This window comes from Carettochelys insculpta, chromosome 5, assembly GCF_033958435.1.
Source record: "Carettochelys insculpta isolate YL-2023 chromosome 5, ASM3395843v1, whole genome shotgun sequence".
Lineage (NCBI taxonomy): Eukaryota > Metazoa > Chordata > Testudines > Carettochelyidae > Carettochelys > Carettochelys insculpta.
This window is the reverse complement of record NC_134141.1, coordinates 16,417,096-16,441,009: the sequence shown is the minus strand read 5'-3', so window position 1 is coordinate 16,441,009 and position 23,914 is coordinate 16,417,096. Positions and strand designations below refer to the sequence as shown.

The 23,914-nt window shown below is 44.1% G+C and overlaps 1 protein-coding gene across 6 annotated transcripts in view; it reads left to right on the top strand.

Moving 5' to 3' along the window:
- The window catches only part of TEK (TEK receptor tyrosine kinase), an 86,043-nt gene that overhangs the window by 31,417 nt on the left and 30,712 nt on the right, over positions 1-23,914 (top strand). For 5 of the 6 annotated variants that reach the window (XM_074994709.1, XM_074994706.1, XM_074994707.1 and 2 more), the window contains exons 3-17: positions 2-112; positions 1,095-1,247; positions 3,499-3,630; positions 5,043-5,183; positions 6,281-6,409; positions 7,916-8,070; positions 8,953-9,091; positions 11,419-11,580; positions 13,195-13,329; positions 15,671-15,955; positions 17,215-17,514; positions 18,679-18,839; positions 20,107-20,317; positions 21,992-22,102; positions 23,205-23,395. In XM_074994709.1, the coding sequence (XP_074850810.1) occupies positions 2-112; positions 1,095-1,247; positions 3,499-3,630; positions 5,043-5,183; positions 6,281-6,409; positions 7,916-8,070; positions 8,953-9,091; positions 11,419-11,580; positions 13,195-13,329; positions 15,671-15,955; positions 17,215-17,514; positions 18,679-18,839; positions 20,107-20,317; positions 21,992-22,102; positions 23,205-23,395 (2,516 nt within the window). The remainder of the gene's footprint in view (position 1; positions 113-1,094; positions 1,248-3,498; positions 3,631-5,042; positions 5,184-6,280; positions 6,410-7,915; positions 8,071-8,952; positions 9,092-11,418; positions 11,581-13,194; positions 13,330-15,670; positions 15,956-17,214; positions 17,515-18,678; positions 18,840-20,106; positions 20,318-21,991; positions 22,103-23,204; positions 23,396-23,914) is intronic. The other variant, XM_074994711.1, reaches the window with a different exon arrangement.

The window sequence follows — 23,914 nt, the reverse complement described above, 5'->3', positions numbered from 1 at the left end:
GCTTCCTTCCTCCCAGTGACCTTAACTGTTACAGTGAACAAGGGAGAACCCGTGAACATTTCCTTCATCAGAAAGGTTGCAAATGAGGAAGATGCCATGATCTTCAAAAATGGTAAAGATTTTGTTTCTCCCTCCCCATCCCTGTGATAGCCTAGCACCTGTGTCATGACATTAATATAATTACTGGTGATGCTTGCTGTGCAACTGAAGGAAGCATAATTTCTTGTGCATTTAGTGCTCAAAGAAGAAAATTAGTTTCCCTTCCACAATCCTTTGTGGTCCCCAATTCCCCATTTATTGTGCCTTTGCTTTGTTTATAATCTTCCTTCTCCCCTGCTTTTAACCCTCAGTATCCCCTGGTCTATGTGGCTTCTAGTACTTCTGCCCCACTGCTTCTTTTTCCATTGACTTTCTGCCTTCCAAGATCTGATCCCTCTGCTCACCCCCCCAGCTCTCCCCTCAGTGCTCCAGAAGCCGGGCATCTGACTGCGATTTTTCTCCGTGGCATAATTTAGGTTCTTATTGCTACATAGGTTACCCCCTTCCCAAGCTTAAGGAATGGTGAGACCAACAGGATTCCACAAGTTAATAAAGGTCTGTGCTTGTGGCTCATTTTATATGATCAGGGCACAATTAAAGGCCAACACTTATATACATGGATAAAATCGTGCAACTATTGAGTAGAGGCCATCCAAAGTGATCTCATTCAGGAAAAGAAATATTTACAAATCTACCTGCACATATACCACACCATGCCAATAACCTAGCATCCAAGCAAATCACCAGGTGAGCTGATCTGTTAACACAAGCCAAATTCTGCAGTCCACTGATGGCATCATGAGCACCTGTCCCTGCACCCACATTCCTCAGACCTTAACCACTGTGGTGTTCAACTGTTATGCGGTGGTGGCTGGAGGTGAGGCAAAGAAGAGGTTTAATGCCCCAGACATGTCACCTGCAGTGCCTTGTTCAACAGTTTGGTAGACATCTTGGTTCATCCAAGAGGCCTTCGCTCCCTGGCTCATCTGAACTCCTTCTGGGGAGGGATGAATGGACTTTCTGATCTGTGATTGTTTTTCACATTCTTCTCCCAGGTTCTTTCTTTCACACTGTGCCCAGGCATGAAGTGACAAATGTGCTAAATGTAACCCATTCTGAAACCCAAGTGCAGGATGCAGGGGTCTACTCTGTCAGGTACATAGGAGGAAACATCTTCACTTCAGCTTATACAAGGCTGATAGTAAGAGGTAAGTTTCTATGTTTGGTATGTTGATCGTGCTTTGTTCATTTTTTTTTGAAGTGGGTGTTACAATAAAAGGGAGAGCCAACCTTTGTAAAAGCAAAATAGGGGCCAAATTCTCAGTTGGTGTAAACTGAGACCACTTGACTCCAAGCAGGGATTTTGGCCCTATCTGTCTACTGTGTACCTACTAATGCTGCTTGTGAAAACGTGAGAGTCCAGCTTTCAACAGTGTGGCCTTGGGCAGCTCAACATGATTCTGACCCAGAGTTTGGTCTTTGGGGTTTTACTGTAAGACGTCCTAGTAGACACCAGGTGGAGAAAACTCTGTTTAGATGTCTAGAGAACTCAGAGACACTTTTGACGTCCAAATGCCACCTTGACACTTTAAATGCAAGCTTAAATTTGAAAATTTCAGCCCAAGCCTGTATTTCATTAGTCACGTTTCTCTGTCATGAGAGCTGCCTCAAGAATTACCCATCATCACCTTTACAAGAATGGCTTTGCTTTAGCAGTATCTTGCAGGAACAGGTGCATGCACACTCTGGTATTTGTGGTTGTTGTGGAGTTTAAGGCCTCGTCTTTGAAGACAATGACAAAACACCTGGTGGTTGCCAGGATTCAGGATCAAGCCCTTAGTATCTTATCAGCCTAGAAAATGGTAAAGCGTGATTGACAGGAGTTTGTGCTAACATTTCTACTGCTTCCTTTTAAACAGTTTATAAAAATAACTGTGAGCCATATTGATCCCTGGTATAACTGCAGCCAAGACAGTGGAATCCAGGGGTGAGCAAACTTTTTAAATTGGGCCCCACTTTTCATCCCTGCAGGTAGTAGAGCCTCCCCAACCCATCTAATGTCATCCAAACTGATGGAAATTTGGTTATCTTCATATGAAAAACAAACAGACAAAAAACCCTTTCAGCACGTGTAAGAAAATAAGTATGTAGAATGTAAAAACTTTATGAATCGGTATATAAATGTGAATATACATACATAAAAACAGTACCATATTTCAACATTTTTAATGAGATGCATGAGCCTGAGCCCCAGCATGTGATCATGCTGTACCTCCCTTAAACTTTCACAGTTCCCAGCTACGGGGCTGGCCCCCTCTTTGTACACCCTTGGAATACACCAAGGATGAACAAACCCTAATATGAATAGTAACAGAGAGGAAGCCGTGCTAGTCTATACACTATCAAAACAAAAAGTAGTCAAGTAGCACTTTAAAGACTAGCAAAATAGTTTATTAGGTGAGCTTTCGTGGGACAGACCCACTTCTTCAGACCATATGGTCTGAATATGGTCTGAAGAAGTGGGTCTGTCCCACGAAAGCTCACCTAATAAACTATTTTGCTAGTCCTTAAAGTGCTACTTGACTGCTTTTTGTTTTGAAACCCTAACATGTTTTGTCTCAATGAAAGAACACCTTGACAGAACATTTCTCATATAGCCAGCCTCAGGCACAAAACCAGAAATGCTAAGCTTAAAACCACTGGCATATTATGAGCACCGCATCTTCAGATCAGGCGCAACTCTGAGCTCCTGAGTATTTGTAGTTAAAATTCTTGGCATTTATCACAAGAGCAAAAGTGCTGAACATAACATTCTTGCTGCATACCAGACAGTGCAACTCTTCCTTCACTAAATCCACCCTGTCATTTCATACAGAGTATTTCTACTTTGTTTCCTGTCTTAAAAGTGCTGTGTAGAGTTACAACTGATGGCTTCCCTGGACCACTTGAGAGGCGGCTGTATTTCTGTACAGGTTGAACCTCTAATCTGGAATTCTCTTGTTCAGCAACATCCGTAATCTAGCATGATTTTAGTTAGTCAGATGACCACTTATCACAAGTGGGCAAGTTTCCCGTGGTCTCGTAAGTTTTTTTCCATCCACTGGTCCTGGCTCGCAGTGTTCTGTGCTGTTATTTCACTCTAATTACTCCTAAATGTCTTCTAAGAGCCATGTTAGCAGTGGGAGTGTTGGTAATGCTGCTAGACAACACTGACCTCCTATGGTCCAGTAAATTCTCTCTTCGGAGGCTGCCAGACAAGAGAGATTCCACCTGTAGTACCAAAGTGATGCTTAATGTACGGTGTATAGTTTGCAAGGTTTTTAATGCCCTTTAGCATCCCTGTGGATCAGAGGCGCTATGTAAAAACCCAGTGCTATGACTTAGATCAGAATCTTGGTTTGTATAGTTTGTGGGTGTGTGGGAAAGGAAACAATTTACTATTATGCTTTTGCATAAAAGGCTGTGAAGCTCAGAAGTGGGGCCCAAAGTGCAGCTCCATCTGCCCTGTGTGTCTGAACAATGGCATCTGTCATGAAGATACTGGAGAATGCATTTGCCCTCCTGGCTTTATGGGCAAAACGTGCGAGAAGGGTAAGTACATACTCACTCTTTAGCTGTATCATTTCCTTCTACACAATGGTGCTGGCTAGAGTTACAAAGGAATCCCTGCCCCAACCCCTGCAGCTTTAAGGACCTGACTGTCACAGCGGAGGCAGATCTGCTGTTGCCTTCGAGTGTATGTGCCTGGCGCTGCCTATTCTAACATGCAGCATGCATGACAGAATGTACAGGCCTTTCCATTCATATTGTAGTGCGGTGCTGGAGACATCAGAATTGAACCACAGTAAGATCTGATATGTGAGTTGTGCTACTATAGAACAGATGCACTTAGGCTATGTCTGCACTATCCCGGAAGACCAACCCATTCAGGGTCGATCTTTCAGGGTTCAATTTTGCATGTCTAGTATGGATGTGTGAAATTGACCTCTCAGGGGTCACAGTTGACTCCTGTATTCCTCACAAGAGGTGAGAAGTAAGGGAGGTTGATGGGAGAAACTCTCCAGTCGATCTTCCCTTGTCTGGACAGCCAAGTTAGCAGAGTGCTGATATGTTGATTTTAGCTATGCAATTGCCATAGCTTGAATTGTGTAGCTGTGGTCAATTTTCTTTGTCTAGTGTAGCTGTAGTCCTAATCCTGTAATCTCAGGAAAGTAACATGCCATTAAGGCCCTGATCTTGCAAACTCTGACACAGATACGTAATTTTAAGCAGGTAACAAGTTCTATGGAGGTCATAAAATACACACACATAATTTCAAGAAGGTGAGGCAGGTGGTGCATGTATTCAACAAGCAAATGCAGTACTGAATGGACAGTAGTATCTTCCAACACTGTTCTACTGAGTTTAATACAATAAATCAGGAGCATATTATATACAGCATTAGGTTTTATTCTGCATTAGAATGGCATATTTGAAAGTTTTTCTTGACCCTTTGCTGTGATCCACCTCAGAGAAAGTAAACGTACCTTTCCTTTTAAAACCTGGCATGAAATCCTGGCCCTGATTCTGGCAAAACTAACATTGACTTCCATGACTCCAAGATTTCACCTAGATTGGAAATGTTCAAGATTTCAGTCGTAGTTAAATTCTGATGAAAGTTCTTGGTCAGATCCTCAGCTGGTGGGCTACAGTGATTTGTCCCAAGTGAAAATCTGACCCTAAATATCCAAAACTTCATATTTTGTTCTTATATTTCCCCACCTTACAGGTTGGTTTTATTGCGAAAATTTATCTTCATTGAAGCAGAGGTCAACGACATGCCTGTAATTTTACCTGATGATTGACATAGTTATGGATGTTAATGGACCCAATATGGGGTGGAGGGTTAAAATATTTATTTTCCATTTTTTCTATTTCTTTAATGTTGCTTAATGATGTATCAGTAGAAGAACTTTCACTTTCATGGATTTGACACTGTTGGGCCATTTTTCCCCATTCTCTAGCTTGCGGAGACAATACATTTGGGAGAACCTGTAAAGAGAGGTGTAAAGAGAACTCAGGCTGCAAATATTATATGTTCTGTCTACCAGATCCCTATGGCTGCTCTTGCGCTACAGGATGGAAGGGCCTGGAATGCGATGAAGGTACAGTCACAGACACGATGCACTGCTGCTTCGTGCGGGTAAAACACAAAGGCTATGTCTACACTAGAAACATCTGTCTGCAGAAGTTACTGTCGGAAGAGATGTTATGACAAAACTTCCATCGAGAGATTGCATCTACACATAAAAGCAGATCGATCCTTTGAGCGGCTCTGTCAACAAAAGGGCCCCGGAGAGCATCTACATGGCTTTTTTGTCCACAGTTTCTGTGAACAAAACACATTTTGTGTGTAGATGCTCCACGAGTTTTGTTGATAAAACTCCAGTTTTGTCTACAAAGCTCTCTAGTGTAGATGTAACCAAAGGGAAAAGCAGTAGCCATGGCACAAAGCCAGGCTGTTAATGACCATTCCACACACCATGAGTTTCCCAATCTATGAGGCAGACATAAGAATCAGATCTACCCCTATAGCCCATATGAGATTTGCAGAGATGCTGTGCAGGTGCAAAATATTATCAGAATCTCACAAATTAACTGATTGCCGTAACTGCAGTTCTATAACCTTGAGCACAGGTGCTGGAGCTGGGGCAGTGGGGATACTCATTCAGGAGTTTGGTTCAGTGTCTCTCCGCGCACACACACACACACACACACACCCTGTACCAAGTGTTTCAACCCCTCAGCCTTGAGGGCCCTGTCCTAGTTCTTGAGATCAAAGTGGGCTATGCCTGCAAACTGTCAGGCACCTTCAGCATCCGTTATTATAGATTAGACTGCAATCTCTTTAGGATAGGGACCAAGTCTTCCTATCAGCCTGTGCACATCTAGCACAACAGTGCACAATCACAACTCCGCTAACAATGGCTTCAGTGGGAGCTGAAGATGCTTGCAACTTTGCAGGCAGACAAGTACAATCCTTTTGCTCTATTTTGTTATTGTCCTGATCCTCAAGACTCCATATAACTGCTTTAAAACCAAAAGCCTTTGCAGACTCAGGCTTGCTCGATGGAATGAACTCAGCCTTAGAGACTGATGTGTAAGAGTTGGACGTAATGGAGGAAGCGTTGCAGCATGCAAAGCAAGTGGTTTGTATTCGTTCCATGTTATTCACACTTAACCTGAACTCCTGTGCTTGCAGAGTGCCAATCTGGTTTTTATGGGCCAGACTGTAAACTCAAGTGTCATTGCAACAACCGAGGAACATGTGACAGATTTAAGGGCTGCCTCTGTCGGTTAGGCTGGCACGGTCTTCAATGTGAAAAAGAAGGTAAAGCAAGGTAACATGGTAGTAAATGGCTTCTTCCATGCTGGTGTAACATTGCCACCTGTGGCTGATATTCCATTGCATCTGCCGTGTTTCATTCAGGAGGGTACAGATCCTTTGATCTAGTACAATGGCATCTGGCCTCTGTTAGGCATACAAAGCCTGGTGCCACAGGTTTATGAGGGATAGTCTAGGATACCTCTCCCTATGTTAGACCTAGATTGTGCAGCCCTCCCTTAAACAGGCTTTGACTCTGACATTAACTTCAGTGGACTACTTGCGTAAGTACTTAGTGGTATGACGAGTTGCACATCTAGCCCTTACTGATGACACTTGGGGCTGAGTCCTGGGGCGCTAGCATTTCCTTTGTCCTATTCAACTGGGCGTATTCTTGCACCAAGCATGTCTTGGTGTCCTCTAAGCCCCACAATCATGGGCCTGGGGTGTGAAGTTCCACAGGGAGTTAGGGCTTGCACAGCTGAACAGTAGACAGCTGGCACTGGCTGACACAGATGTGTAAGGGAGCTGAGCTCTATGTTGATTCATTCTGTGCAACCTCCTTGAGTTCATGGCAGTTGTCCAGGTATAACTCAGCATGAAGTTTGGCTTTTACTTGGTAAACTCATAGCATTGCCTCAAAAAATGAGACCTGTGTTTTAGCCTGGGGTGCCCAGAAGGGCTGATATATGCAACTGTTTCCCCTCACCCCCAAAAAAGCATTCGCATTTTTCACACTTCCTATCTGGTCAGCCTATTTTAGTCCCACAGTAACTTTCATAGTCTCAAGAGCAAGAAAATGCACATGTTATTTTATTTCCTGCCTCACAAGGTCTTTGAAACTCAAGCAGTGTGGGAGAGTTGAGGTCATGATACCTTTCTGCAAGGCCAGCCCTATAGAACTGGAAGAGACCTCAAGAGGACATGGAGTCCAATCCCCTACACTCACAGCAGGACCTAGCACCATCTACATCATCCCTGACACATGTTTAGCTAACCTGCCCCTAGGTACTTGAAAGCTGTTGTCATGAAATGCATTTGAGGCCCCAACCTGGCCTGAACTCACAACTCCTGATTTACAGAGCCAGGGCACTAACCACCGAGCTATTCCTCAAAATGTAGAGCTACCCTCCTCAGATTTCACTACTGTCTTATAATGGACCTGGGCAAAGATGAGCTGTCAGGGATATTTCCTATTAACTCTGAGAATGCGGTATGTGATTTTGCAAAAACTGTATAGTTGGCGCTTAGTATGTTTTGGAAAAAAGTATACTGGGTCTGAGGCCTTTCTGACTTCATTTTACACAGGTGTAACACGATGGGCCTTGATGAAATTATTTGTGATTTACTCCTGTGCAAGTGAGTGGAGAGTCAGGCCGAGCGTACCTACATCTTTTTCGACCATATGTTCTAAATTTGAATCATAGCTGCCATGTTGAACCACTGTTTTATCTCGGAGGGAGAAAAACAATCAAAAGATGTCATGCTGTGAATATTGGGTTCCTCACACAGGTTCAGCTGACATATCACCTGAGATAAAGCACTTACCAGACTATATAGAGGTCAATTCTGGCACAGAGTTTAAGCCTAGTTGCATAGCCACTGGGAAGCCACGTCCTGTTACTGAAGATTTTAAACTGTTGAAACAAGATGGAGCTGTCTTCACAGTAAGTTCCTGGCTGGTTGACACTTGATTATTTCTAATTTTTAATATTATTCTGGACTTTGTTAGTTACTGAACACTGAAGACGTTTTGACCAACTTCTTTGCTAGTTTGGAAATGCCACAAGACCTTTGGGTTTGCTATTTGCTATCTTCTGTCATTCTTTGTTTGTTTGTTTGTTTTCCTATTTTTAAATAGTTTAAGGCAGTAAGAAAATACCATTTGGTGCTGGATGACCAGGCAAATACAATGAATAATAAATATCTGAAATTAACTGTTCATGAACAATACACAGGCTCAAAATTCAGCAACCAAACTATTCAGCAAAGATTTCTGAATAATAAATGATTTTGCAAAACCTAAAGTAGAAAAAAGGGCTGAATTCGTTGGAGGATTTATTTACAGTTGCTAATCCAACCAGTTCTAACAGCAAAAATGAGTTTGAAAAATACTGATGTGCCATGGCTGTTATGTTTCTTCTAGAGTTAGTTACAGATAGGTGAAGTTTTGTCATTGAAGCCAATAGACACAGTACTGTCTCTGAAGTACTTTGGGGTTTTTGGGGGGCACAGGTATTATAAATAGCAGCTATAGTTATTATCATTCCATGTTAAAAGCTACATCAAAGGAAAGTTAAGATTACAGAATGAAACACAAAATAACATTGCTAACATGGAAACAACAGTCCAAAGTTACCAGAGCCATTTTGTCTCTGCTAGAAAACTCCTGACTTGAGCTGTGAGAGGGATACACTTAGGGCTTCAGGCAAAGCCCACTGAGCTCAATGGGAGACTGGATGAGACACTAAATTAGGAGGAGGAGTGACAAGGAGGAACTTTTTCCTTGTCCAGGTTTGTCACACCTTTCTTATGGTATGTCGTTTCAGCCCATCTCATTTGTTAGCAATCGCTCAGAGGCAATGTTTCATATCAATAGGATCCAGCCCCCTGACTCAGGGACATGGGTTTGCAGAGTTCAGACAGTCGCAGGGATGGCAGAGGAGCCTTTCCAAGTGGCAGTGAAAAGTAAGTTTATTTGAAACGTGTTTTTAGACCTTGTGTCCCTTTTTTAACCAGAGCAAGTTTATACCATTGAATGTCTTTATCTATAGCAATAATATTCAGGCAATAGAGAGATAGCTGTGCTAGTCTATATACTATCAAAACAAAATAGTAGTCCAGTAGCACTTTAAAGACTAACAAAATAACTTACTAGGTGATGAGCTTTCGTGGGACAGAGCCACTTCTTCAGATCTTAGCCACACCAGAACAGACTCCAGACTCTAATAAATTATTTTGTTGGTCTTTAAAGTGCTATTGGACTGCTTTTTCATTTTGATAATATTCAGGCAGTTTCTGAAAATACTTCAAGTAGAGTCAGCAACCAATTTACTTATGTTATCTTTACATTTTGAATATACATACTTAATGCTTTCCATGTGTATTGTCCTACTCTATCATTTACACTTCAGCAATGCTTAGGATGATCATATTTCCCTATGCCAAATATGGGTCACCTGAAAAAATTACTCATGTTCAAGTGAGTTCAATGGTAATCAATCAGCATTATCCGTGCAAGTAGTCAAGTTAATGTCAAAATGATTAGGCCCCATTAAAAAAGGAATGCTGCATAGCTGGATGGTTTTGATTTACCTTCTTGTAGGGTTCACACAGGGAGAGGTGAACCACACACACTCCTGTACACCTCCCTCACATTGTGTGTATCTGTGTGTCTAGGACCTGGATCTCCTTGCCCGGCATTCTCTACCGTTATGCCTGGCAGGGACTCTGGGACAGGTCTGGCTCTCCTAGTTCTTGGCACCCATGTCGCCCTGAGGCAGCACATGGCGGGTTATGCAGCGTCACTTTACCTGCCAGATTTCTGTCAGGATTCACACCAGAACGTGGCCAGTAGCAGCCTTTTGCAGGAGGGAAGGGGTGGGAGCTGAATCCAGCTGCAGGGAAGGAGGAGCGTGGGGGATGGATGACTTAGTCTGTGTTGTTGCAGAGATGATCTCTCCCCACACTTGCAGTGTGAAGTAACTTGTGCCTTCCTGCCTGCACTGTGTGGAAAGGCAGCTAACCCCTCCTCGCTGCTGTTGGCCACTGACATCGCCAAGCCAGCTCTCGTCTCCCAAGTACAGCACTGTCAGGAAAGAGTTAAGCCCTAAGAGTGCATTGCCTGCCACATCCCAGGGAACCTGACTACAGGGGATTCAGGGAACCCAGCCACAGAGGTGGCTCAGCAGGGGAGGGCATCTAAAGGACAGAACAGCCTCTTTTTCCCTGGGGACAGGTTTCAGGGCAGGTGGGATCAGGTGAAGAGGGTACTAAGACCCTGCCTGTGGGGGCTGCTGCAGGGCTGCAGCATGAACAAACTGGAAATTTCGTCCCCGTCTGCCACTCCAGAGCTTAGCTCGAGGGCAGAAAGGCTTCCCCATGGCAGCTCTGTTTGCGGCTTTGTCACAGGAAGGGTTCGGCTCCTCCTGGCCAGCGCCCAGGACCCGAGGGTTTGGGGCTTTCCTGAGGTGCTGACACAGCCACAGCCACAGCCACAGGCGGGTGCGGGTGGGGGTGTGAGGAGGAACCTGCTGGCAAGGCTGTTGGTGAGCCGAGTGCTCTGACCAGCTGGTTCTCCTCACAGGGCTGGGAATGGGATGTGCCCTACTGGGGGCTGTGTGTGTGAAAGAGCAGCAGGCTGAAGAGGGCAAAGCAGGGACAGGAAGACAGGGAGTATATAAAGGTCTGATAGGTGAGCAGCAAAGGTGACACGTGCATTGCCTGCCTGGTGCTGCTGCCTGGTGCTGGCCTCCACTCGCCAGCCACAGGTGCTCATAACACACACCCTGGTACCACCTGCAAAGTGCTTTCCCTCCCACCACCAGGCTTGCAGACCCACACTCATCATCGGCCATGGGCTCGCTCCCTCCCCAACACTAGTAGGCAGGCAGCTGGTGAGCCTGATGCCAGCTGGTTCTCATGGACTGGCACAAGACTGGAATGTTTGGTATTGGTACCACTGCAGGGAACAGCCACTTCTTGCATTGTAATTTTTATGAATTGGCAAGTGAATGTGATGGTAAGATTAAAAATAAACAAACACTTGTCTGGGGAGGGACCTAACCCTCGTGTCTTAGGATATAATCCTACCTCTAATTACTAGGAGTTAGGAAGAAACTTTCCCTACCATGGGGGATGTTGGATCAGCTGTCCGAGTCCGGGCGCTGCAATAGATGGATTGTTGCTGTGCTACAGTCTGGCAATTGTTGTAGAGCTATGTATCCAGGTAGAAGCCAGAGGTTTATTAATACAGGAAATGAAAGATCTGGACTAATAGTCACACTCTTGCTCAGTTCCTCCTGTGCCTCAGTATGCGCCGAGGATGATAGAGAGTGGACATAATTTTCTTGTCATTGACGTCAATGCTGACTCCCATACTGGTGATGGACCAATTGCATCAACCAAGCTCCTGTATAAGCCTGCGAATGGCTATGAGCCCTGGAAGTCAGAGAAAGGTAAGGTTCAATCCTTTCACTCCATCCACCAAACAGAAATCTCATCTGCAATCAAACGGAAGCCAAGTTAGAATATGGTGTTTGCTCTGAAAAGTGACTTACACTTATGCAGGGTTCAACAGAACCTACAGCTGGCCCTGGCAAGCACAATTTTTACTACAAAGTTTTTAGCTAAAAAGATGAAAACAACATCAGAAACAAGGGCTCCTACCTATTTCTCCATCTTGGATTTTTAAAAGGTTCTTATCACTAAAGCACCCAAGTACTAGCTCCTAAAGTTTCTAAACAGCGAGGACCAAATTCAAAAGTGAGTCAAGTGACTTTAAGTGGCCAAGAGGAGGGTATAAATTGAAGCAATGTGCCACTTCACCCAGACACCTCAATGCAGATGAGAGCCATGTAGACATCTAAGCTCCCTTTGGCTTACATGGGCTCATCTAGACTCATTATAATGTAACCTACCATATGCACCTTGCACATCAGCTCAAAAATCTGAGCTACCGCATGTAAGGGAATCTAAACAGATGTATTTCAGTCTCCAACAGGCTCAGAATTGAGGAATGTTGCTAGAAGAGCAATGAATTGTAGAATTTAAGAAGGTATAATCTAACACACCTCCCATACAATTAAACAGACTCCTTCTTCTGACTCCTCAATACGTCGCTTACATCAGCTCAGTTTCCCTTACTGATCAGTAAGTGGTGTGAGTGGATCTAAGAGACTGTGCCTGATTATAAGGGAGTCTGACCTATAGCACCTTATACATCATCATTGTTTCACACCAAGTCTCTTTGTTTGGCTTCGCTCATGAAAAGAAACACAAATACATCCACCCTGAGGATTCTTGAGCCTTTAGCTGCCATACTCATGGGCATTTGGGATCTCAATCTGTTTTCTCCAGGCTGGAATATGATATCCTTCATTGTGGTATGTGAGTTTCTATAGACCAATGTGGTCATTAAGGCCAGGTCTACACTAGACATTTAAGTCAATTGCAGATATGCAATTCTAGCTATGGCAATTGCGTAGCTAGAATTGACTTATCTACAATCAATTTACCTGGCTGTCCTCGTAGAGAGAGAGACTCTCCTATTGACCTCCCTTACTCCTTGTGATATTGAGTACAGGGGTTGATGTCTACCCCAGACAGTTCAATTTCATGGATCCCCACTAGGCATATGAAATCGAACCCCAGAAGATTGACCCTGACCAGGTCAATCTTCTGCATAGGGAAGACCTACCCTAAGTATCCACAAGAGTGAAGAGGTCTGCCTGTGTATATCTGACTGTGGGCTTAGACTGTGAGCTCTTTGGGTCAAGGACCATTTTGCCTATTTCCAGATTTTCGGATGTTCTCAGCATCTAGCAGCTCCCCCTGAGCACTTTTGGAAATTTGCCATTGCTGGTGCTTTAACACATAATAACCAATAATATCATAACAGTAAGTAACATGCATGTCTAAACAGCTCATCCTGGAGTATTGGGGGTAAAGTCATGCCCTAAACTTGGCCTCTGTCAAGAGCAGAGCCAGCTGTGACTCGGGATTCAGAAAATCTGTTATTATTTCTCTGTATGGGCCAGAGGGTTTACCTTTCTTTCTCCTTTTCTTCCCAGTAAATGGACCGACCACAAAGTTAGATAATCTGAAACCAAAAACAGAATATCAATTCTGTGTTCAGCTAAGTCGGCGAGGGGACGGTGGAGAAGGGCATCCTGGGCCAGAGGCAAGCTTCACAACAGCTGCACTTGGTATGTAGAACAGTTGGCCTTTCATGCAAGGAACTTTCAGTCAGTCTCCTTTGTTTTCTCTGCAGTCTGCACATGCTTATCTGCCTGCATGTCAAAGCCCATTGAAGTCAGCTTCAGTGAGTTTTGGACCAAGCCCTGGAACAGTTTTCTCAAACAGTTAGGCCTGGGCAGAGGTAGATCTCATCAGAGAAGTCTCAAGCAAAGCAAAAAAAAAAATTGGGAGCAGGGAAAAATGGCAAAAGTGCCTAAATATCATTCTCCCCATTATACAGGTAGGAAAACTGAGACACAGTTGGGTTAGGTAACTTGCCCATTGCCATACAGCAAGTATTCAGCAGTGTACCGCCCCCTCCACCCCCGCCCCTCAAATTTCCTTGGTTGTCTTTTTTGAGACTATTTGAAAATCAGAATATTATATTAAATGAAGGCACATGAAAAAGTTCAAAATACTTAAGCACTAAATAAACAATTGTTTGTATTGAACCCTTAGAGTGGAAATGATCCACTCATGAAAAGAGAGTATCTGGCTCCTCCCTTGTGTTCAAAACCTTCCACTTTGCATTATTACCCTTTCAACTCTCCTCTGGCCTAGTGACACCCACACCATTTTTTTGCTGACACACACCAACAGGATGAGGCACATCAACAAACAACCACAGATGCACTATCTGTTATTAGCTCTCTTCATTCCACTGCATCTCCTTCAACATCATCTGAATCCTCCTGGCTATTATCTCTATCCCCACATTGTGGTGTAGCTGTTTGATTTTTAATTAATCACACACAACAACATTAGTCAGGACCCCTCTTTCTCCTTCAGCCTGGGTCAGTAAGAACTGTAGGCAGTGAGAGGGCATTAATCTTTGCTATTCTGACCTAGCAAATCTGGCTGTGGCCAGGAAATAAAATGTCAGGGTCTGATTCTCCATTGCCTTGTACCATGTGTTGTCATTTGCACCTGTGAAAATGCCTGAAGAATCCTGCCAAATTGGCATATTAGCATTTCACTGACTCTGATTACACAAAGTGCAGGAGACTGGAAAATCAGGCCCCTGGGTTCTTACGTGCACCCCTGTTTGGGAAACTGAAATAATTTTTCACAAAAACAGAGTAAACAAAGCCATAGGAGTTCTTTAGCCCAGAAGGAAGACTGGCTGGTGGAGACTGCTGGAGAAATTCCAGATTTTCTTAGCAGTAAATGGCATTGCATGGCAGGTAACACCACATGACATGAAGCTGGACTTGAACGGGTATTACAGAAGGGTAAGAATAGAGCTTGAGAGGTTCTGGTCTGTCCAGGCATGATGTGGCCATCAGTGATACAACTACACACATGTAAAATCTGCAGTAAATACGTGCAGCAAAATGCTAAAGAGGTATTGGCACTACATGAGATTCCTGATGGTCCTGGGTCCAAGGATGGCAGTTCTGCTTGGAAACCCTGCCTCTTATCAGTGGAGTATTTCTGAGACACGTCAAAACAACTGAGTTCTCTCACACAACACATTGAGGAACCATATTGTAACAACTTGTAAATGTCAGTTTCCTCACCTAGGATTCCAGAAGAGTTAATGGCCTACGATTCATGAGTAGCTTCATTCTGCCAGCTCTATGGATATAGCAATTCATGTGCACCACACCTAGCCCTTCTTATGCCCAATCAGATGGGTAAGCAGCAAACATAGCTAGCAGGTAGTAGAGCCACTTTAGTGGCCAAATGGGCAGAAGGAACTGCTCTGAGATCAAGAAGTAGCCTTGTGATCAGAAAGCTGTTGAGATTTAGAAGCACCTAGCAGTGGTTTTAGTTTTGGTGGAATGTTATACTTTATTTTGTTTAATATAACAGCAAGATATAACATTGAAATCAGTAACATAATCTGTGATAGAATATCGACCCTCTGCACTCCAACCTAAGACATGCAGCTGGGGCCAGGGAATAATATCTCAGCTGTCAGATGCTTATTTTAGAGCCCATTGGACATTTTCTCCCTTATTCATATTCCTATACTACAAGGCCCTGTGTTGCAGCTGATATCCTACTGGCCAAGAAGGGCTGGATATGATTCCATTAATATCAACCAGCCAGAGGTGTCTGTGAGAAGTGACCCAAAACACTCCTTACTTGGCCTGAGCATTTGACTGCAATAGCAGTTCTAGCCTGTGGTAGGAGGACAACATCAGGAGTGTGGAGAGCCTGAAGCCTCACTTGGAGATGCAGAGCCCCAACCACTGACCCAGAAGACCAGTTCCAAATTAGTGTTTTACTATCAGCATTTGTGTGCAAGTATCCAAAGCACATAAAATACAGGTTTTTTTTCTCTCTCTCTGTGGACTCTCCAAGGTCTTCCTCCACCAGAAGGTCTCACCCTCCTTCCCAAAAGCAAGACGTCTCTGATTTTGTCATGGCAGCCAATAGCACAGAAGCCAGAGGATGACATTCATGTTGAAGTGGAATGGCAGAGTGTGAATGGCAACAGGGTTGCTAAGATCAGAGTGCCAGGAAATAGATCCTCCCAGGTTATTGATGATTTAGAACCCAGGCAGCAGTACATGTGCAGGGTACGTGTGAATACCACATCTGAAGGAGAGTGGAGTGACTATTTGTATGCATGGACCTACAGTGACAGTAAGTGACTGGATTCACTTCACTTTATTTAATCCTTTCTCTTCCTTTCCGACCCTAACAGGATTCCAATGTCACTGATGTAATTCCCAGCATTGATAGCACAGTGCTTGTGCTGGGGCATTCACAGCTCCTTTCAACCCATTTTTAAGAGGGATAGGTGAGGGTCAGCACTAATTCTTACCCCCCTAGTCAGAGATTAAGGCTGTGAGCTCCCAAAGTTCCCAAGCAGCTGAAGAGCACAGGTCTCAATGACTTTCAATTGGACTTGTGCTCCTAAATCACTTTGGTGTTTTTGAACAACCCTACCCTGAGGGCCTGATTTTCAAAAGTGCCAGGCACATCTTTGTCCAACACAATAGGATCTCCGCTTACCCTGAAAGTCTGACTCAAGCAATGAAGGATGAGAAGAGGATGCAGTGGCTGTGAAATACACTGTGTGAAGAGAGTCTCGTCATGCTGGTGCTAGAATTCTCAAGGGGGATTGGGAGGGATGAAAAAAATCTTACCTGCACTGCCCAACTCTGTCACAGCGGCCGTGCTTGGTGGGGGTTCATGCAGTCACTGTGCTTGGTTGAGGCACACTGCTCCTAGTATGCCCCTCTGCAGGCTCTGTGCTAATCCCACAGCTGATCCCTAAGGATCAGAGGAACAATAGACTTAGGTTTTCCCTGGCACTCTGGCACAGGTTGCCCAGTTGGGCCCAACATATATTGCAAACATGAGAATGGTGACCTGCTTTTGAAAATATCACTGTAGACACATTAGCCTGAGGAGAACTTGTCTGGCCAGTTGTGGTTGTGGCCACCAGGTAGGGGCTCAATCCTACTCTCATTGAAATCTGTGGGTGTTTTGCTGTTGACTTCTACCCTTCCTAATGGCTGTTGGATGGATCAGGAAAACAGGCCTTGTGGCAATGGAAGGTAAGGGATCCTGGAGCCACCAGGGTGTGCCAATCCAGTGGAGAGGTAAAATTATACTGCCCTAATTTAAGAGGAACCACTTTGTCTAGGCCAGTAATATCTGGAGGAATCTCTTCTTTTTCCAGGCAGTGCCACAAGGAATCTGCTGGTGATGCTCAATATTGCAATAGTTGGTGTCAGAATTAAATGTACCATGTCAAGTTTATATAAACATTCAGTTTATATAACATCCAGCTCCTATTCTGTTTAAGCCAGAGGGAATATTTGGAAAAGGACTGGTGCTCTGAGAGGAGGAGCAAGGATGGATGTAACCTGGAAGGTGCTCTTTTTTATTCACAGGAATTCCACCATCACCTGACAACATCAAGATTTTCAACATCACGGACACCTCTGCCATGATCTCTTGGTCAATAGCTGTGGGACAATCCATCTCCTCCATCATCATCAGCTACAAGATTGATGACAGGGCTGAGTACGAGCATACTGACATCATAATAAAAAACACAACCATCACACAGTACCCCCTCAAGGGCCTGGAGCCAAATACGGCATATCTGGTTGAGATTATTGCACAGAACAATGTTGGAATGAGCGGCCCAAACCCTTCTGTGGAACTGAAGACTCTCCCAGAAACAAAAGGTTAGTTACTCCAGTGTACTGACCTCACCCAAACCATGCCTTGGTGCTGCTCTGGGAAGCCATGTGGGTTAGCAAGCTGAAAACAGAGCTGGGGACTATGAACAGCTAAGCTGTGATTTAGTTGTTGCTCTGAACACGGGTGACTGGTGAGGAAAGACCAAGGGTGGCACCAGCCACATGACAGCCCCTTTCCCACGTGACTCCTCCCTGCGCCACCAGTTGAGGGCTGGGAGAATGCCCCTGCCAGGCTCTTCCCCCAAGCCCTTTTCCCCCAAAATGATATAGCCCAGGGGATTAGAGAGGCCTGTCACCAGCAGTGGGGGTCGGGCCCCTCGCAGTCACTGGCAGTGGCAAGGAAGCGGCCCTGAATGTTGTTGGATTTTAAGAAAAAGATAAATGGTGCCCATCCAGAGCAAGACCCTAGAATTTGAATCCCAGCTCTGTTTTGACCACAAATCTCATGGAACGTGTACACACAAAATGCATTTTGTCGACAGTACCAGGACAAAACACAGCACTTTTGCTGGCAGTGTTCTGCCTCAAGGCTTTGAGGCACAATGCGTCTGTCAACAGATTCTGTCAAAAAAAAAAAGCTGTGTGGCCGCTCTGGGAGGCCTTCTCTTGATAGACAGGGTAGCCACAACAAAGGACAGCCCTGTCTGCTGCGCTTCCGGTTGCCTGTTTTGTCAAGAGAGCAGCCAAGCAGTTTGGCTGCTTTGTGGACAGAACTGAGCACTCTTTCAATAGGCTTTTGTGTGTGGCCGCACTCTGTCAACAGAAGTTTTGTTGGGAAATCTCTCCCAACAGTGACTTCAGTTGACAGAGTGCTGTAGTGTAACCATAGCCAAAGTGGCCTTTGAGTGTCCCTGTTTTTGGGCATCCATCATTTCATAGATTCTTAGAGTTTAAAGTCCAAAGGGATGGTTGGCTCATCAAATCCGACCACTTGCATAACGAAGGCTGTGGAACTTCTCTAGCCTGGACTGATTTTTAGAGACACTAAGCACTCCTACTCCACCTGAATTCAGAGGAGCCGCAGGTGCTTGGCAATTCTGAAGATGAGGCCCATACTTGTACCTCTCAAGGAGAATGCTAATCTTTCCAGCTCTCAGAGGACTATCTGTGTGAACCAGGTGCTATTACTTGCCACTTTCCCTTCCACAGCTCTGCAGGAGTTGAAGGGAGGGAAAATGCTGCTGATTGCTATCCTTGGCTCAGCAGGGATGACCTGTCTAACAATCCTCCTGGCCTTTCTCATCGTGCTGCAGCTAAAGCGAGCAAACTTCCAGCGCAGAATGGCTCAAGCCTTCCAGAATGTGGTGGTGGTGAGTTTCCTGGTTTGCTTTGTTGGTGCAGTTGTCCATCACAGCCTCATCTGTTCTCTTTTCCTGATGTCTCCCTCCTCCTCCTCTTCCTCCTCCAACTTGCAAAATAAAGCTCGCCCCCCAATGCATGTGTTACCAGGCATAGTGAAAAGAGGTGATCAAGGGATCATAACTGTGGGATATGGAGTAGAGGGCCACTTAGAGGAGGAAGGCAGCGATATGGTATGCCTCTCTTTCTGTGTTGCTGTTTCTGACTCCTTTGCATCACCAATGTGTGAGCTGATGTATGTGAGGACAAGGGGGTATGCCGTGCCAGACCAGAGAGGGGCTTGTGAACACACGACTTTGTATGACCTAGTTACCATTTAAGTTGCACAGTGGGTGGTAAAATGCAGTGCAAGATACTGCTGCTCTGAGCTCCTGTAGATGCTCCTTCAGCTTTTAAAGATGGACCCAGCTGGCCAGGAGCCAGCCTGTGATAGCTCTATAGCTCGTCCAGTTGTGAGCAGTAGAAGGAAGAGCTCAAAGCCATGTTCTGATGATGAACAAGAAAAGGAACAGCAAGGTTTATCCCTGCTAACTTTCTGGATCCTCATCATACCCACCATCTGCAGCCCAGGCCTTTCCTCAGGTCTGGGCCAGCATGTGCACCACTTCCAGAAGAGCCCAGTGCAGCAGCAGAAAGCCAGCTCAAGTGCTCTTCAAATTGGAAGCATCTTCCCAGGTTGTTCTTCATATAATGGGCAGAATGGTCCATGATCACCAGTAGTTACTTACCCTGGAAAATCTCCTTGCCCTCTTTTCTTCCACAGAAGCAAATCCTGTGGAGATCATCAATTGGAGTGAGGATGTCCCTCAAGCACAGCTGGCTGACTGACATGCTCCAGCCTGATTAATCAAGGGAGCGAGCACAGATTTATTTGCTAGGTGTCACAGTTTGCTCAGATGTTTCACTTTCTCCTCTTTCTTCCCCAGCACTGCAGTGGAAGCTGCTCAGCATAAAGAGGGAAGCCTTCCCAATCCTGTAGTCTACTTTCTCTCAGCCTCCACTGCACAATAAGAACAGTAGTCAGCAGGAGTCTGATTCTCTTCTCACTTAGCCAGTATAAGCCAGGAGTTATACTCCACAGAAGACAGAATTGACCAGTGTGAGTGAGAGACAGCTCAGATCCTATATGCTTACACTGAGTGGGTGGTAAGCACTGTGGGATTACTCCATAGCGTATGAACAACAGCTACGAATGCCTGGTTCATTTTTTTTTCTCAGCGAGATGAGCCAGCGGTCCAGTTTAACTCGGGAACTCTCACTCTGAGTCGAAAAGCCAAGAACAGCCCAGACCCAACTATTTATCCTGTGCTCGAGTGGAATGACATCAAATTTCAAGATGTGATTGGGGAAGGCAACTTTGGACAAGTCCTTAAAGCCCGAATTAAGAAGGATGGCTTGAGGATGGATGCTGCCATCAAAAGGATGAAAGGTCTTCAATTTCCATTTAAGAATGTAGACACTTTGAGACCAGGGCCCTGTGTTTCTCTGGGCATTTGGCACAAAGGGCCTTGATGCTGACCAGGGCCTCTGGCTGCTACTGTAATATAAGTAATGAGAATGAATAATAAGATCCCTTCTGCTTTTGCCTGGCCAAGGTTTGCATCCTGGTGATGCCTGTTTTCTCTGCATTTTTTTTGTTGTTGTTTAACTGGGTATCATTGACCATGGACTCTCATATGTGAATTTCAGTCTGTCTGAGGGGTCACATTTAAAGCTCATCATTTGCTACACCCCAGGCACACCTTCTAAAATTCATCAAGGTTGCCTTAAATAAGTAGACAAGGTATCACTATATTTGCAGGGTCATTTAAAGTTCACTATGCTTATTGTGGGGCATCTCTTCTCTGTCTAAGGTACTTTTAAGATGCCTATCAGCGGAGAATTTAAGTTCCAGACCTATTTAGAATCCTGCAGCTATAGTGCCTGGAATGTAACAGATACTGAGACATTGTTATGTAGCTTTCTAAAGTATCATCTGTGGAAACTGGCAGTTGTTTAAGTGGAGAGTACCATATAAAAAAAGAGAACAGCCCTGAGAGGGAGTGTATCTGTATCAATATCTACCAACTCACATTATATTAATGTGTTATAGTATATTTAGTACAGTAATATAACATGAGTTAGTAGATACGTTCCCTCTTAGGGGTGTCCTCTTTTTTGACAGGTCACATACGATAGCCCTATTTAAGAGTGGCCACTGTAACTTCCGTTCTAAGTACAAGAAGATAGCACAGCTCCTCCTGGATATGGTATAAGTTACTTGTACCCACTATGTATTCTTTATGGATGAAAAGCTGATCTAAGTGTGGCTGGGCCAGAAGGGTACTGCCACTCTGGCTATGCCACTGTGCTGGACAATGGACAAGCCCAACGGACAAGAAAAACTCACATATGGTAAATCAAAACAAGTTTATGGGCAGCACTCTAGCCTAACTCCCAATGCTTATAATCTATCTTTCAAATGGAGAGAGCCAAATATTGCTAATTTTGCTCTTTAGGGTTTGTGGGCCCAGTCCAAATCCCAGTGTCATGTTTTGATTGACTTCTGCTGGGTTAGATTGGACCATTAATCAAGGACAGGGTGAATCATAGCTCTAGGCAAGGTTAATTTGATTTTGAAGGGGAGGCATAAGACCAGGCCACTCTCTGAGTGTGGCATATTCCACAACTGTGCTATGATGTTTTGCACTTACAGAACATTCCTGGTGTACAATTGTTCTAGCTTCTGCATGGATTGTGGCTACTTTTCATTGCCCTTGAATTGGATGCCTTACAGCTTTTGGAACTTGGGGATTTCAGTATCAAGATTTGATCACTCTTTCTTAGGCTGATGGATTTGTATAATCTCCAAAGCCATGCTGTGCCTTCATACCATAAGAGTCACACACATGTGGTGTGACTGTTGAAGACATTATGGTACTTCTAGGTTTTTGACTGAAGAATTAGGTTATTATTTAGATGAAGACCAGAATACCATGAAGTTTAGTATCTTCTTTAGACATCAACCAAGAGTCTATGGTCTTGTCATAATTAACAGACGCAACAGCCTGGTTGTAACTGCAGTTCAGATGAGTACAGTAAGACATTTTTATCTGATTTCCAGAGTATGCCTCAAAGGATGATCACAGAGACTTTGCTGGAGAACTGGAAGTTCTTTGTAAACTTGGACATCATCCTAATATCATAAATCTTTTGGGAGCATGTGAACATCGGGGTAAGATGCTTTTGGATAAGTAAGAAAATAACATGTGAATGTAACATTTGTCCAAGCCAGAAATCATCTTTATATTAAAATAATTATTGTCTTCAGAAATGGAAAGATGGCACTCTATTCAAAGCATAAATTTTAAGCAGGTGTTTGCATATTTAGATGTTATGTAACACAATGTAACTAAACAATGGTCTGTGGCCGACCAGTGGTGGTTTGCAGAGTTAATGGGAGGTTCATTCAGAAAATATTCTTTAACTGGGAGGGTCAATACATAGAGCTACACTGATTTATACCAATTAATGATCTGGCCAGGTACTATTGTAGAACCTCAGCGTTACAAACTGACTAGTCAATGGCACATCTCATTTGGAAATGGAAGCATCAGCACAATCAGTTAAAAACAGGGGAGTGCTGTGCAGTACTGTGTTAAATGTAAATTAGTAAAGAAAAAAAGGGGGAAAGTTTTAAAAAAAATTTGACTGGGTTAGGAAACTCTTGCTGTGCTTGTTTCATTGAAATGAAGGTGATTTTTCTTCTGCATAGTGAAGTTTCAAAATTATATGAACTCAGAGTTCAGTTGTCGATGTTTGAAAGAACAACCATCTTCCATTCCTGAGCTGTTTGTAATTCTGAGGTTCTACTGCACTGAGAACAGCTGGGCTGCAACATTTATGTTACGATAAATTGTTTTTGATCTATAAAATCATGAGTCCTGAGGAAATGGCCATCATTACCATCTTCTGTATCTGAGAGACATACGGTGTGCGTTGATGGTTGGTTTGAATCTCCGTGTGCCATTACACCAGGGTTGAGCAATAACCTGAAGGCGATTCGCCAGGGTTAGCCCTTGGAGGGCCACTGGCCCTTTATTTATCAGCACATCCACAGATACAGCTGCTTGTAGCTCCCGTTAGCTGTGGAACGCTGTTTCCAGCCAATGCTAACTCCAATGAATCATCTCCAGCCTGGGGTCCAATTATTCCCCACCCCAGCATTATACCGTAGTAATGGGATCCAATCAGGGGAAGTACATAAGCATAGGTACTGTTTGCATTTTTAGTTTGTTCTGTAACAGTGCTCTCTCTCTCCCCATGTTTCACATTAGGATATCTTTACCTGGCTATTGAATATGCTCCACATGGAAATTTACTCGATTTCCTGAGGAAGAGCAGGGTGCTGGAGACAGACCCAGCATTTGCTATTGCCAATAGCACTGCCTCCACACTGTCCTCTCAGCAGCTTCTGCATTTTGCAGCAGATGTGGCCAGAGGGATGGACTACTTAAGCCAAAAGCAGGTCAGCTATGAGCTCCTTAAATTTTAAAAACAGAGCACTTTGGGTTTTGGGGTTAGATCTAATTTTTCTCACCTCTGTTCCGTATGTAATGTTGGTGTTATGCTGTACACCTCTTCAGTGAGTTATTTGTTCCTACGACTCAGATTGCTTTCTTCTAGAACATGGAGCTGTCTATCTAGTTATCTACTTACCATTCATTCGTTCATTTATTCATTTCTATGGCTGTCATCACCATGTTATCGCAGCACACGTGCAACGCTCAGAAAATCCACTGAGGTAAATCTGAAGGAAACTGAAGAAGAACTCAACAAAGAAGGCATTTTAGCTTAAGCATTTCTTGCTAGAATTAGTTTCTCTTTTTTTTCTCAATGCCTTGTAGATTGTGTAATCTCGTATCTTAGAACAGAAAAGAGCACTCTAATGGAAGGTCTAGCTCAGCACAACAAAAGTACTGCTCCACTTCTGCTGGGTAAATTGTTCATGCTCTGGGAATATCAGTACTAGAACAGGGCAAAGCTT